General features: G+C 40.9%; 1 protein-coding gene across 1 annotated transcript; it reads right to left on the bottom strand.

The window, feature by feature from the left end:
- Positions 1–1,463: 1,463 nt before the first annotated feature.
- LOC306828551 (alpha-N-acetylneuraminide alpha-2,8-sialyltransferase-like) lies at positions 1,464–15,531 on the bottom strand (the record flags this gene model as incomplete). Its single annotated transcript, XM_079351071.1, has 8 exons — positions 1,464–2,367; positions 2,451–2,540; positions 2,621–2,733; positions 5,424–5,568; positions 6,972–7,046; positions 7,191–7,265; positions 7,746–7,776; positions 14,952–15,531. 8 exons carry the CDS (start codon positions 15,529–15,531, stop codon positions 1,890–1,892), a joined length of 1,587 nt encoding a protein of 528 aa, XP_079207197.1. The 3' UTR covers positions 1,464–1,889.
- Between the last annotated feature and the right edge of the window lie 372 nt (positions 15,532–15,903).

Genomic DNA, 15,903 nt, shown 5'->3' with positions numbered 1-15,903 from the left:
TGTGTTTCTGCATGTTCCAGTCAAAAAAGTGTCAAACTCCAACCCACTTTGTCAACGATCTCTGTGACATCCCACCTTCTGTCCTTTCTCCACTGGTTTAACTGACATCTTCCTTCCGTTCCCTGTCTTTTCCCTTCACCTATCTTCTTTCCCCTTTTCTGCCTGTCCTGCCATACTGTCTGCAAAATTTGAAAAAAGTTTGAGATTTTCTACGGATAAACATCTAGACCTTTGGATCTGTTTTGCCGTGGCCCATTTTGGTTCGCTAGTGAAGTAAAATGGGCCAGTAGCTTGCCTAAAATGATCCTTTTTTCTCCACCAAAATCAAAGTTTCTATTTTAATCAGATTTTATTTTATTTGAAAGAGCATGTAAAAATGTCATGAATTAATGTCATTTTCTATGTCACACACATTCACCATAACATTTCGCCAACATACTTCCTCTAACACTCTGGCTGCCCCACCCAAATGAGCGCTGATCGACCAAGCAAAACTGTTGTGACATGTATACCAGTGTTGTAGCAACAGTGCAAGATCATCACACATCATGATTGGCTGTACATTTTCTAAGGGCTATGATGCTCCAACCTTATCTGAACCATTTTACCTGACTTCACCCTTACTGAAATAAGCTCAGTGACATGTTGTAAATACCAGGTCAAAATGTATATACAGTGACATAAGTAGTCTTGTCACATTTTGTGCCTGTTGCTCTTGTAATTTGTGGTTAATATTGTTCTGTTTAGTAAAGTTTACTTGCTATGTGTGCTGTACAGTCTTGTGCACTTGCATGTACATTCCAATGGCTAATTTAAATATTGTGTGTTAATTGTATTTCTTTTTTAATGTATAGGGGCTGTGCTGTTCATATTTTGTGTTTGTATAATGGGTACGTTTCCTATGTTCTGGATGGGGAAACGCTGTAGTTTGTTAATTTTATCAGGGCTGTTAAGCTTTCGCATGGAAGTGTTGTTTTTTTTTATATTAAATACTTAAAAATAGATTCATGGCAGTTTTTGTTACAAAACCAAATTATACAAACTTTTGAGTTAACTTTGTAATTGTAGTTCAAATATAAATATACTATAATATAGTATTTTTATTTTGTAACTAAATGATTTGATCACATTGAAGATTTCAATTACGGGGCTGGAGCTGTACCGTTCATATACCATCATCCCCAATCATATTTTGTGTTTGCCTGGAAGCTGTGTGCTGATAAATAAACGATGTGAACCTGAAAAAAGTTGTCAGATGATCTCTACAGTCTGCTGAGACAGAACGAGGAGTGTATTAATGCATACAGAAGATTGCTTTTTAAAGGTCTTCATCTTAAAATTCCTGACATGATAAAACTGGCCACTGCTCTGTGTAAGTAGAAATACTGCAGTCTAAGTACAAATCTTCACAGGTTTTAAGCACTTACAGACTCAAGGACTCGAAATCATGCAAGCTGAGAGATCTGGGGGAAAGATTTTTAACAATTGGAAAAAAAAAGACATTCACATCCAGACACTGAAACAACCTAAATATATTTTTGTGATAAATATTTATGCCTCAGTTCACTTCAATATTGGCTCTCACCTTGTGTTATTCACTAAAATGGAAAGCTTTGGTGGTTGGTTACATGACTTGTTCTAATCTTACAGTCCAAAAAGAGCAATAGTAACCTTTTAACCTTAAATAGTTCACTTCACCATCATTAACAGGTCAACATATCTACACTGTAGCCCTGAGCCTCACATAGAAATTCCCCTTTAAATCAAAAACCCTCCTCCCATATTTCAGCTGATTCATTTAGGAACATGATAGATTAAACGATTGATTTGCTTTACCCTGATGATACAAAGAAGGCACTTTGCTTCTGTTCGGTCAGTACGCCATGGGTCTACTTTTTACCTTGTTGACAATCTCCCAGATGAAGCTTGAGCACGCCCTGACGATGCAACTGCAACAAGAGCTCAAACTCCTTGGGCATGGCATGTACAGATGTAAATTTTCTGTTATCATAGTAGTGGTTCGCTAGGTCGTAGAATTCAAAGGGGTGATTACTGAAGGGCCAGAACCCATACAGATGCACATTTTCACACACCTCCAAAGCCATGCTAGCCATAATTAGCCCGGTGCTCAGCACCGCTGATCGCCGCAAGCCTCTTTTGTACCAGAAAGCAGCCAGACGTTGGAAGTACTGAGGGTGAATGTAGACTGGCTTCATGGGGATTCCAAATTCCTCAACAGTGTAGGCGGCCCGCAGACCTACTTCAATGTATGTGCCAGTGCCGAAGGTGGAAAGGAGAAGCAGGGAGTTTCTATAAACACGCATACTTTCCACAAACGGACGACGACGGTTTATCAGAGACCCATACCTGGAGACAAAACAGCAGATATAAAGCAAGAAGACAAAAGAAGTCTGTAAGGACAGTCAAGTGAGATCCATCCTCGCGCTCACTTGTAAATGAAGATGCTTGGGTTCGCTGTCACAAGGTCCGTCTTGACACCAACATGCTTATCATAATTTCCCAATGGAGGAAGGTTGCACCTGAAGGAGCAAGAAAAAAAGAGTCAGATCTTTTTTATGGAATTTCAGCAGAAATTATTTTTGATACTGCGAGTCGACACCTCATTACAAACTGCGCTGAATCAATGCTCTCTCCACAGTTGCTGTCACTCAGGATGCCTCCGTTCCCGACAACGGCACACGTGTCCCATGTCTTATTTGAGAAAGGATGCTCCTGAAATTGTAATCAATGGCTGTGTATTACTACACAACAATTCAATTCAATTTTATTTGTATAGCACATTTCATACAAAAGTAATCCCAATGTGCTTTACTGAAGACAAAGATAAACAAACACAATTTAAACTCATTTAAAATAATACAACAAAACAGACAAAGATAAACTAGCAGCCAAAGGCACCACAGAAAAGCAATGTTTTAAGACCACTTTTTACAGAACTTAAAGTTTCTTGTACTTTGAGTTCTTAATTAATGTTTCGGGTTGGGATCATTTCAATCACAGACACACTCGCACTTGCCTACACGCACACTGAGCGCTGATAGAGCACGCTGCAAAGAATTAATTGTCAATGGTTTGAACGACCGCATTGAACACACTGAGTGAACTCCTGTTTTAAAATGTTCCCATCCTAGACCCGCAGGTGGAGAGATTTCTTCTCAACGGACGCCACAGCTGGGGAAATCCTCGTGAAGGACCCGTCATATGCAGCCAACCCAAGAGAACGCTGAATCACATCTGCAGCAAGCAGTCATGCAAGTCATGTTTAACTGAATGTAAACATACTTTGCTGAAGGAGATGGACGTGCACAAAACAGTGATGACAGTCGTACGTGAGCCGTATTGATATAGAGAAAAATCAATAATACATCTATTAAAGTGCCATAGTGAAAGTAGTGAGAATAGAAAACTGGGATTTTTTGTGGGAATAGGGTCAAGAGGACAGGTAGATCATTTTAGTTTAGTTAGTATATTAGTTTATTATTTTGTTGACAGTTCCCTTATACAATATAAGGAGCACCTTTATCCTTTCCGGCTAGTTGCCAGCTGGTCCCCGGCCACTTGTAAAACTGCAACCTAAAATGCATAGTTCAAAAATTAAAATACAATAAATTGTGATTTATTGCATAACAGAAGACCTTGGCAAAAGAGAGAGAGAGGCATACAGACATAAAACATGTTGCACACACCTGGAGCAAGCCCAGTTTGAACAAAGAGTATTCGTTTGATCAGCTCCTCAAGGTCAGAAATGTAGACGGACTGTGAGAAATGGCACATACTCACTTGGACACGTGAGCTGATGCAAGGAGCTTGGTAAGGTAGTGATCCCGGGACATCAATTTTAAAGTACTATTTCTTATAGTAGAGATTTTTTGTGAAGCAACTGGCAAACTCAATACATTTCTTTTTTAAGAGAGGAATTCCTCAGGAACTGGCCTAGAAGGATTTAATAGCTTATAAACTGCAGAGAATAGATAACAAGTACGTTTTTTATTGTCATTTATGACAATAAAAGATGTCAGTGTATTTCTATATAGATTTCATAATGCTCCTGAAGCTTTCATTTTCACCATTAACGTTCAGCCTTTCGATCTTTCAAAGCATCCTAACCTTTTCCTTTCTTTCTTTTCCTCGGAGTCTTTGATTTTTTGTTATTTTGTTTTTAGTTTTTACTGGAGAAATGCTGCCAATAATGTGACTTAAAGCCAAGTTACAATTGTCCATTATCTGATCACATGATGACATGATGGGCAGATTATGGTTCATATATTCCTGAATAAACACCAGTGGTATTGTCATTAATAATACGCTTATTTGATGTTCTAACTATGTTGCGTCTTGGTGATCAGATCATATTAAAAAAATATGCAGAGGTGATCTGAAATTGCAACATCCACAATTTGTAATTTTGTATTTTACATTTTATATTTACATTTTGACACTTTACGTTTTATCGACACTTTGTCTTTATCTAACTTTAGTATAAATGCACTGTTGTTCATTTACTGCTCTGTGTGCCTTTGAATTGCCTCCCAGGGACAACGTTTTTTTATTTGAATTTAATCAGTAACTGTTATAGCTGTGCTTTGGCCTTTAGATAGACTCCGGTTGAGGATGTGTCCGTGTTTATGTGTGGGACCCATAACATGCTGGGAGAGTTGTAATGTTCCGAGTACATTTAATAGTTGTTTTGTATGCAGTCATAGTCCATAGAAATTGTTGAAAAAAGTTTTGAAAATTCATCAATAAAACCTTTTCTTAGTTTAGGGGGACGATACACTGTGAGTAACGACAATCACAGCTAAGCATTCAAAGGCTGTGAAATCCCAGAGACAGATAGTTTAACAAGTTATTGTTATAAAGAAAGGCAATTCCTCCAACCTTTGTTCAGGTAACAGGTGCAGATTCATCAAGTTCAATGTATGAGCTGGTCCTTAAATGAACTTTTTTGATCACTAGCTAACATGGCTAGTAGATTTTTAAAGTTACCGACCAACCAGATTTTCCACCAGCCAAAAGTTTGTTTTAAAATGGTCTTTTGTAAATCTGACAATCCTTAGAGTACAAAGTATTCATATGGTCAAATATGAGCTTGAGCCATTTAACATTAAAAGTCACTAATTTTCTTCTTCTGTTCCCCTCCTCTTTCATCTCTGGAGGTCGGATGACGAAATTGTATAATACAGTAGATCAAAACTAGTGCTGGATCTCAGGTTTCATGGATAAATTCAGCAGTATATTACTTCATTGTGACATATACTGGCAGCTTTAAACTTGTGGATGACAAAGTCGTGAAAATTACGTAATACATGCTGTCAGCCAGGGGTGGCCAAAAATGAAAGAGAGTCGCAGATACAGTATATTGTGGATGTGTTGGTTATATTCCTGAGTGCCAAACAAAATACCTTTGCAAAGGTGCTGAATTCTTCAGGAGACACCTTGCGGCTCCTCTTCTTTTCCGCATCATAAAAAAGCCTGGATCCTACTGGATTGTTGGCCTGGGTAATGATGGCTTTGTCAAAACCGCTGCAGTTGCTTCTCAGCAGAGATCTGAGGAACCACAAGGACTTTGTCAAACTGTACACAAGAGACTGAAGTGTTGACCTTCCCTTAAATGTTTGTAAGAGAAAATAAAACATTAAGAGCACTTGTATGTTTTAGGCACAGTCCTTTGTTTTACCCACACTCACATGATTTTAAAGGGAGTTAATGTATATCAACTTAAGTTTGGGAGCAGGACCACGCCCAAACCACACCTCCAATCACCTGACAAGCCCACTTACACTACGTCGTCCTACTCTACACCGTTTGTCTCAGTTCTTAGATGACCAACCCTCCCTTCCCTTCTTCTCATCCATTCTGCCTCTTTCCTCATCCCTCTATCTCGTTTGTCTAATGGCAGGTACAGCCTGGGGTAGTGATCAGCTCAGGCAGATCTACGTTAGAGACGGTTTCCCCACCCTGAGTTTCCCTCTGCCCTGCAGTCAGTTTATCCTTCCAGACCAGCATTCGCCATTATATTCATTACCTTAGCATTTATTCATCTGTCTCATCATTCATAGGATCTATCATTAAATACTGTATCTTAAACGTCTATGGTCATGGCGTAGTCCTTGCCAGTGAATGTGTCTTATACTTAGACCAAGTTCCTCATCTTTACTCCACATTAATTTACACTTCCATTCCTCACTTCTTCAGCTGTTCTTTATTCCATGTAAAGAGGGATCTATTTTGATCCTGCACAGATTTGGATTTTGTTCCGACATTCAATGTTTAATGGAGATGTATAACATACCATGCTGACTATAGACTGGAATAGTGATGATGTATTTTTTTAGGCCTACCCGGAAGTAGCTTCACCATGGGTTCAAACAAGGAGTGGCCGATGGGATTTTTGCATTGGACGGTGGATCATTAGAGAAAATAAGCTCTGTGGCAAACACGCTTCTGATCATCTTTGCGGATGAAAACCATTTATATGAAATTTGAAGTGTTAATGCAGTTGAGACAAGTAAAAAGCTAACGTTATGCTACGAGCGAACTACACAGTGGTCGGTCGATTTTGATGTCACGACCGTTATGCTTCAGCGAATATTTGCAAGAGCGCTGAAAAAGCCACTTGTCAGCAGCCGCTGTTTAAAGTACGCATGAAAACTTTAAGATTCACAAGTGGGGACCTTAGCTAGCTTAGTTTATCTCATCTAACAAAACATCAACATCTCTTAAGCTTGTATTAATCACAGAATTTCAGGCACTTAACAAGAAACCCATTTTAAATAGCCATTGACTTTTAGAGTTTAGAACTCATCGCGCTAAAATGCTAACTCACTTCCGGGTTTGAGGACTCATTCCTGTATCAGTCTATAATGTTTAATTGGAGCTTTGTTTTTCTGTTATATTGTCCCCTTAAAGTTAAAGACAGACAGAAGAGCTTTTTGTTTTCTTTTTTTTACCTGAATTTAATATAATTGTCCTCGTGCTTCTGCCAGTCTTGAGAGTAACCCTCCAATACTTTTTCGATAACTTTCCTGTAAAAAAACAAACACACACGAAGATATAAATACACAACCAGGTGAGTAAGCCCTGAGTTTCACTGACATGCCTTCATCTGATAGAAGTCATACATAAAAAAGGCAACATTCAGGAGAAGCTGTGATGGTGTTTGCACTCACGTGCAGTTTTTGCAGAGGTCAAAGGTCTTGGAAGCCCTTTTCCTCTGAGGGGCTGGTAATTGCTTGTCCACATTACTGTGGAAAAAAACAAAAGAATAAAAAGGAGGAAAGATGTGTTGATTCAGAAGCAAAGACAAGATAATGTAATCAGAGGCATAACACAACAGTCTGGACCGTGCATATAGACTATGTTTCTGTATGAACCACTACCCACATTTACAGCTATGACAGCCAACACAGAGAAAATCCTGTTACGATTCAGAATTGAATTGGAACCAAACGCACGACTGAGAGACAGAATAACGAACAATGATTTATTAAACAACGAGTGACAATGGTGAATAAATGTTCTACATGAAATATAAGTGACACTAATGTGTAGCATGAATCTAAGGCGACAATAATGTGTACAAGTAATATAATGTGACTCTAATGTGTAACAAGAAATATACGGTGACTCTAAATGTGTAACATGAAATATAATGTGACTCGAAGGTGATCCAAAAGCATGCGTGTAGTAGAGCCAGATGAAGACAAACGAGACGACGAGGGAACACGAGGTTGCAGGACGGGCAGAACTGGGAAACTAACGAGAGGGAGAAAAACACGAGAGGTCAAAACACACGACAGGGAAAACCCGAGCAATCACAGAGCCACGAGATAACTGGTAAAGACACGGAGAGCACAAACCACTGAGGGAAGAACAATAATCTGGCGCCGGCAGCATAAAAGGAGCCGGCTTTATTAATGAGCTGATTGAAGTGAACACACCTGTGAGCCAACCTGAAACCAATGAGCAATTAAGGGGTGAAGGGAAAACACAGAGGGAGTAAACAACATCATTGGTGTCTCTCTTCCCCCCCTTCTGGACATCTACAACTCACGTCTCACCCGCAAAGCCACCAGGATTGCAGGTGACCCCACCCACCCGTCTTACAGCCTCTTCAGCCTGCTGCCATCTGGGAGGAGACTGCAGAGTCTCCGCGCTCGAACGAGCAGGCTCAAGAACAGTTTATTCCACCAGGCAGTCAGGAGACTCAACTCACTCCCCCCCACTCGTCCACTCGTCCCCTTTTCCCCCCCTGCCTCCATCCCCCCTCCGCCTCCTGCCCCCCTTCCCCCCTCTGCCCTCAGTTCTCTGCCCTCCTTCCCCCCCTCTGCCCTCCTTCCCCCCCCCTGCATCCTGCCACAGTCTGCCCCTACAGGATCTGGCATCACCCCCCTCCACCTCCACCCCCCGCGTGCTCCACTAATTCACGCACCCTAAAAACTCTGCACAGCCATTTATTGTTTATGCTATTTGCACTATTTGCACACTACCTCACTTTTTAACTTTGTAACTTAATCTGCACTCTGTTTATATTGTTAATACTTTAATTTATCCACATACTACCTCATAGTGAAATACTCACAAGTGCCCTTGTCTGTCGATTGTCTGTCGTTCGTTATTTGTTGTCCAAATGTCTTTAGTTAAGTTATTTGTTTTATAGTATTGCTAGTTTTTTTAGTGCTCTTTTTATGCACTGCAGGTTTGCACTGGGGGTTGGGGGGATTGCAATTTCATCTGTGCTGTATGTTTAACATGGAGCCAATTTGACAAATAAAGAACCTTGAACTTTGAACATACAGGGAAAACAAAACATGACAAATCCACCCCTAAAGTACACAGTGGCGACTGGTCATTAGGGGCAGGTGGGGCACAGCTGCACCTATTAGCGTCAGAAAGAACTGTGCAAACAAACCAAGTTATGTTACATATTATGTCATAAGGTATTAGCTATAATAAGCATGTTCGTCATTTGCATCGGATTATTTCTATTTTATTTCATTTTTAACTAAAAATAAAGTTTAAATACTTTATACAGAGAAGAAGGCGCTCTTCTGTTTTCCGTGTTTGCTATTCGTCAAGGATGGAGTTCAAAGGCTTGAAACATCTTTCTGAAAGGATCTTAAAACATGAGAGCAGCAGGAGTCACCTGGACTGTGTGCTGAAACTGGGATTACTGGGAACAGTAAATGTGGCCGCTCAAATTGACAGCGCTGACAGGCGTTACAGGCGATCCATTGAGCAGCATAACGACAGGTGAAGGAGAACAGGTATATGCTCATTCGGATAATCACATGTATTAAACTTTGTGGAAAATGCAAAAACTGCATTGCAGGGCCATGACGAGTTGGCGGACAGGCATTTTCCGTTGTTTGTTTGAGACAATGAGTGAGGGCGATTGGAGGCTTCAGAGGCAGCTCAGCCCATATTCAAAGGGACATCCAACATCATTCAAACAAACTGTAGACTGCATGTATTAAGTGTACAGGGAGGAGATAGTCAAACAAATGGGCGAGACATCCTTTATCGCTGTACAGACTGAAGAGACAACTGATGAGTGTTTGTGTCAGAGAAAGGGTGTGTATGTGTGTGTGAGAGAGTGTGTTGTTTGTGTATGTATGTAAGATTTGACAAGGGACTCTGTATAGTATTTTTTTAAACCATAAATGACCCCTTGACATGTGTAAAATTAAAAAAGGGCATCAGTCCAGAGAGTAATGTCAATGTCCTTGTTTATCTTATCATAAAGTGGTTGTGCCCCACCAATTTTTCACACATTGAAACGCCACTGAATGTACATCCAAAAGGGTCAACATGATAACTTTATAGTTTGTTTTTGTGGGGGCTGCCACAGCACTCAGACATTTCTCCATTAATGCATGTCAACAGATGTGTGACTCAGGCCTGTGTGTGAGAAGCGTGTCTCTCTAACAACAGAGTGCTCCCTTGGTTAATAAAATGTATTTTAACAAAATACAACAAAATGTATTGTAACATTTTTACAATAAAATGTATTTTAACAATATACATGTTATTAACCTCGCAATTAATAACCTTTTATAAAAAGTTCCCATTAAAAAATTCTTGGTTCAAAACATACAGAAATGATAATAATTCAGTATTTATCATGTGAAAGATTTGATACGATTCTGTAGCAATTTAAACTCATGAGTCTTCTTCATGCACCGTGAATGAACAACCAGCACAGACACAAGAGGTGCCGAATTAGAAATCCTACGCATATAAATGAACCCGATTTTTTTTTAGCAGTATGGAGCAGAGTAACGCATGCACAGAAATGGAAAAAAACAAACATTTTGCGTTGTGTTTCAGCAGATATCATATCTACCATTGAGTGTGCACGTATAAATGCCATTTTCACACTTACTCGTAAAGTGAGAACCAGAAGGCAGTGGTCAGCAGACTCCAAAAACACAGGACAGTCATCCACCGAGGGAAGAGTGACTTGAACTGTTGCTTCACAGACATACCTCTCTCCTCTTCCTCTAAAGTCATCTTTCAGCCTCCTTCGCCCCCTGTCGAAAACTCACCCGTGTTCTGGACCACTTTCCTCCTGTTTAATTTAAATAAACAGAGCTAATATGCTTTTAGTCTGATTCAATTAACGTGATGATGGAAGGCTTGTAGAGTCCGATCTCCACCGCTGAATCACTAAACTACTGTTAGGTTTATCGCATCCGGGAGTGACAGGGATCAGGGCTGTAGATAGATAACACATAGATAACCAGGGCCGCCCCTGGCCAAGTGGGGGCCCTAAGCAGGATTTTATTTCGGGGGCCCCCCTTCCAATAACATAACAACAACAACAACAACAACAATAATAATAATAATGATAATAATAATAATAATAATGATAAAAAATCAAATGAACAGCCTCTGTCAACAGTGGAACAAGAACTTTACAGTCGGTGGGGGAGTACAGCCTGGCTGTGGGTGCTGCTGTGGGGTATGACAGCGTAAAGTCATTTTTTAGAGCTGTGAGAAACTGGTGAATCAGCTGGTGGAGAGTGGAGTGGTGGTGAAGGAAACACTCACTCAGGAGATGTCCCTAGTTAAACCAGCAAAGAAAGTTATTATTTCTAATGTACCCCCATTTATAAAAAAGAAAAAAACTGAACTGTTGGTGAAGGAGCTGGTCCCGAAATGATCAGTTAGTGTCACAGATTAAAATGATTCCTCTGGGCTGCAAATCACCAGACCTGAAACACATTGTGTCTTTCAGGAGACAGGTGTTCACGATCCTCAAAAACGAGCTGAATTTAGTGTTTAGGTTCCGTATTGATGATTTTGTGTTGTTCATGTGTCTTCTGATACATTTAAATTTTTGGGTTGTGGAGCAGAGGGACTCCTGGTCCTCTTGTGCCCAAACAGAGTGGGTGACCGCGGGGCTGCTGCACCTGCGGACCAGCGAGACACCTGTCAGGTGCAGCACACCCGCAGCACACGGGAACATAGAATCAGCCACCAAACACAGAACGATACACAGACACACACACAAGAACGTGACAACATGATTGACAGTGTTGAATGTGAGTCTGATGGCGTCATGGTTAATACAGATAATCTAGAGCCCCCGTTTCCACAGAGCGGTCCGGCTCGGTTCGTCTTGGTACGGTGCGCATTTTGCGGCGTTTTCATAGACTAATCCCGGGAAAGATTCCCAAATAACCGATCCGTACCATCCCACTTTTTAGGCCCCTCCCTTTGGGGTGCCAAAAAGGTGGAGCTGACCCAAAAAGGTGGAGCTAAACACTGCAGTGTGTTGATTGGTTCAAAGAATCGTCACTTCCCGCGTTACGTCGGAAAGCCGTGTTTAAACACCATTGACTGTAATACACAGCTGATTTTTTTACGTCTGTATTTCTCCTCGCGGCACACAGCCTTCTCTGAAACAAAGCTTGATTGAGTTTTTATAATAAAGAGTCACATGTCAGTGACAAAGTGGATGAACTGCTGGATATATTCCAGCGTTGGTTTTGTTTATGTAGCGTTTTTCTCCTTTGTTGAATTTATTAGTTAGCGGTTAGCTGTTAGCGGTTAGCTGCTGTCATGTGATGCTATTACGTCGCGGCTATCGGCATCCGGCTTACACGCCGCCTACCAAATATGGCACGGGTGATTGTGGAAACGCAAACGGGATCTGGCTTAATCGAACCAAACCGTACCAAACTGTACCGATCCGTACCGGACTGCTGTGTGGAAATGAGGCTTAGAGCAGAGTCACCAGGATGTGCTGCCTGATCAGAGAGCAGACTGGACAGACTGCAACCAGAGTGGCAGAGTGTGTGTTGGAAGAAGAGAGAATGGATGAGGAGGATCTCTTTAAAAAAGTCTGGAAAAAGAAAAAGTACAGAGAGTAAAGTTAACACTGTGTGAACAAAGTATTAGGGAAGGATCCTCAGTGTTCCTCCTCTCAGTCAGAGGAGAGCATCCAGAACACACCTGCAGAGCACACAGGAGGACCTGCAGGGTGACTGGAAGAGTGACTCTGAAAAACCTGTGCCTGTGGCAATGCAGAGTAGTTACTCTTTCAATAAAGTAAAGACGTTTTTTAAAAGTTACCAAAATGCTAAGGAGTCTCAAGATTGAGGATTGCTTTCCCACACAGCGTTTTCATGACTCTATCAGGTTTTTAATGAGTAAATCAAGGTGTCTGAGGCGGCCTGTTTTAACTGTGAAGGATTAGAAAAATGGTGGGCAAGGTTCAGCTGTTATTATCTGAAAAATGTAAGCCTGTTGCTTAAGTTTGAAATCATTTTAGCTGGAAATAAATCAGTTGACTGTGGACTTCTTTTGGGACCGCCTGAGGAGTACAGGACTCATCTTCAGTGTAATGCAGGGCTGTCCCTACTTCAGAGACTGTGTGAGGGCAGGACCCTCACGCTTGGACATATGGTGGAGGTTTGTGGTCCTCACCAATACAGCCAGCTTGATATAAGCATATATATATATATTATATAAGCATAATACTGTATATACATACAGTATTATGAGAAAATATATAACTTCAGTGGTAAATTATGCATTGTTTTATGAAATGGTAATGTTTGGTTTTCTTTTAAAACTAGTGCTATGTTTTATTTACCTAAGAAGCAACCCTGAGTGTGATGTTACAGAGCAACATTTTGAGTATAAATAGTCCTTTAAAGCTAAAAATCTGAAAAGACCTGATCGAACCATCACAACATAATCAACCATTAATGATAATACTTCAGTTTGGATGGGCGGTCTGATACTGTTGTTAATGCTCATACTACTGTACACCTACTTCTACCATTATAGCTATGAACTGATTTGATTTATTATTGTTGTTGTTTCTCTGTTTGTCTTTACGTCTCTCTCTTTATGCAGTTCCCTCTCTCCCACATGATACACAAATGTGACATTTAATATCAGTCAAGTTTAAAGGACCACTCAAGTTGTATATCTTTATTTTCATTTATTTAGAAGTATTTCTCTGGTTTGTTACATTTGACTGTTTATAAGTACATTTTCAGATGGGTATTCAAAAAGACACATCTCCGTTTGTAGCTTGAGCCAGTGTTCTACTTCATGTTTTCCCCACAAACATCATCGGTAACATCAAAGGTTAAATGACACACAACCTTTCAAATTACACATGTAACTACACCACCCGACCAATCAACCGTGAGCCTGATAATCACGTTATCACATTACACTTGCTACATGGTAATTGGAATGTATCACAGCCAGCCTGACATTCATTGTGCATTTTGTAGCAGTTGCATACATGATTGGAAACGAGCAGAAGAGCGAAACATACGTTATATTTGATCTGAGGGAGAGCAGCCAGTATTAGAACATACTGTTGTGTAGTACTGTTATACAGCCAGTAGGGGGAGTAAATGTGTATCGACATGCAGCACTTGCAGCTTCGCAACAATCTCCGTATCAGAAGACTTTCTTTACTTTGGGTTATTGGGATATGAAAACAATATTTCTTATGAAGCTGAAAGATTTGAATCTTCAACTATTATTTTTATATATTTATATGTATTTTACACTTGATAATTGCCGGTGCCCGGTTTAAAAAAATAAAATTGTAAAAATAATGCATGAAATTAGGTCAAGTATGGACTGAATGATGGGAGCACAAAGCACACTTTGGTGAACATGTGCAAAAAACAGTGATGACAGTTGAAAGCAGTATTGACATACATCTGATCACATCACCCCCATTCTCATTCAACTTCACTGGCTCCTTGTACAATTTCGCATCAACTACAAAAACCTCCTCCTCACTTACAAAGCCCTTCACCACCTAGCCCCCACTTACCTCTGCGACCTCCTCCATCACTACAGCCCCTCACGCACCCTCCGCTCAACCTCTGCTGGACTGCTAGTCATCCCCACACCACGCCTCAGTACCATGGGTGCCCGAGCCTTCAGCTGCTCTGCACCCAGACTTTGGAACTCCCTCCCCCCCCACATACGACAGTCAGAGTCCATCTCCACCTTTAAATCCAAACTCAAAACCCACCTGTTTAAACTAGCATACTCACTGTAACTGTTCACTCCACACTACACCTGTCTTTTGTTTGTTTTTATGTTTGGTTTTAACCTAATGTATTGTTTTTATCCACTGTAAGGCGACCTTGGGTGGCTTGAAAGGCGCCATTAAATAAAATGTATTATTATTATTATTATTATTATTACATAGCAAGAATCAGTGATACATATAATAAAGTGTGAAACTGTTGACTATAATGATGAATAGACAAGACATTTGAAGTGAACTTGATGGATCCCAATATTAAAGTTCATGAGTGTAGCAGCAGAAACTATAGCCTATAATGATATGATGAGTAGACAGACCGATGAACTAAAGTGCTGGGATACTAAACTTTACAGACCGATAAAGTGAACTTGAGTGCAGGAATACTAAACATTACATGAGCAGAAAGAAGAGACAGAGATGATCATGATGACAGTTCTCTCTATGGCCTTCGGTAGGAAAGATTTCCTGTATCTGTCCTTGTGGCAGCGGAGTTGGAACAGTCTGTTAGAGAAACTGCTCCGCTGACTGTCCAGTAGGTGGTGCAGAGGGTGATCAAGATGATCCATAATGGATATCAGCTTGTTCAGATTCCTCCTCTCTTCAACCACTTCAAAAGAGTCCAGCTTGCAGCCTGTCACAGAGCAGGCCTTCTTAATGAGCTTGTCCGGTCTCTTAATGCCACCAGCTCCAGCACTGCTCCCCCAACAGACTACAGCAGAGAAAAGTGCTCTGGCTACAACAGACTGATAGAAGATCTCCAACACCTTGCTGCACACGTTAAAGGATCTTATCTTCCCCAGAAAGTAGAGTCTGCTCATCCCCTTCTTGCACACAGCCTGAGTGTTGGCCTTCCAGTTCAGCCTGTTGTCCATGTTGACGCCCTGGTACTTGTACTCCTCAACCACAGTCACATCCTCTCTTCGGATACAAAGCGGTGATGGCTCTGTCTTCAACCTTCTGAAGTCGATCACCATCTCTCTGGTCTTGTCCACGTCGTGTGTCGCAGTCTACTCCACAAAGTAATCCACCAGCGCCCTGTACTCCTCCTCTTTCCCATCACTTATACACCCCACCACTGCAGAATCATCAGAAAACTTCTGCAAATGGCATGACCTGGAGTTGTACTGAAAGTCAGAGGTGTACAACATGAAGAGGAAAGGAGACAGCACAGTCCCCTGTGTAGCTCCTGTACTAATGTCCACCATTCCAGACTGCACACTGCCCAGTCGGACAAACTGTGGTCTGTCTGTCAGGTAGTCAGTAATCCATCTGCAGCTTCTCCTCCAGCAGTTGTGGCTGGATGGTTTTGAATGCATTGGAGAAATCAAAGAAGGTGATTCTTACAG

The sequence above is a fragment of the Symphodus melops genome (assembly GCF_947650265.1).
Source record: "Symphodus melops genome assembly, chromosome: 8".
Lineage (NCBI taxonomy): Eukaryota > Metazoa > Chordata > Actinopteri > Labriformes > Labridae > Symphodus > Symphodus melops.
This window is presented reverse-complemented; position numbering and strand designations above follow the sequence as displayed.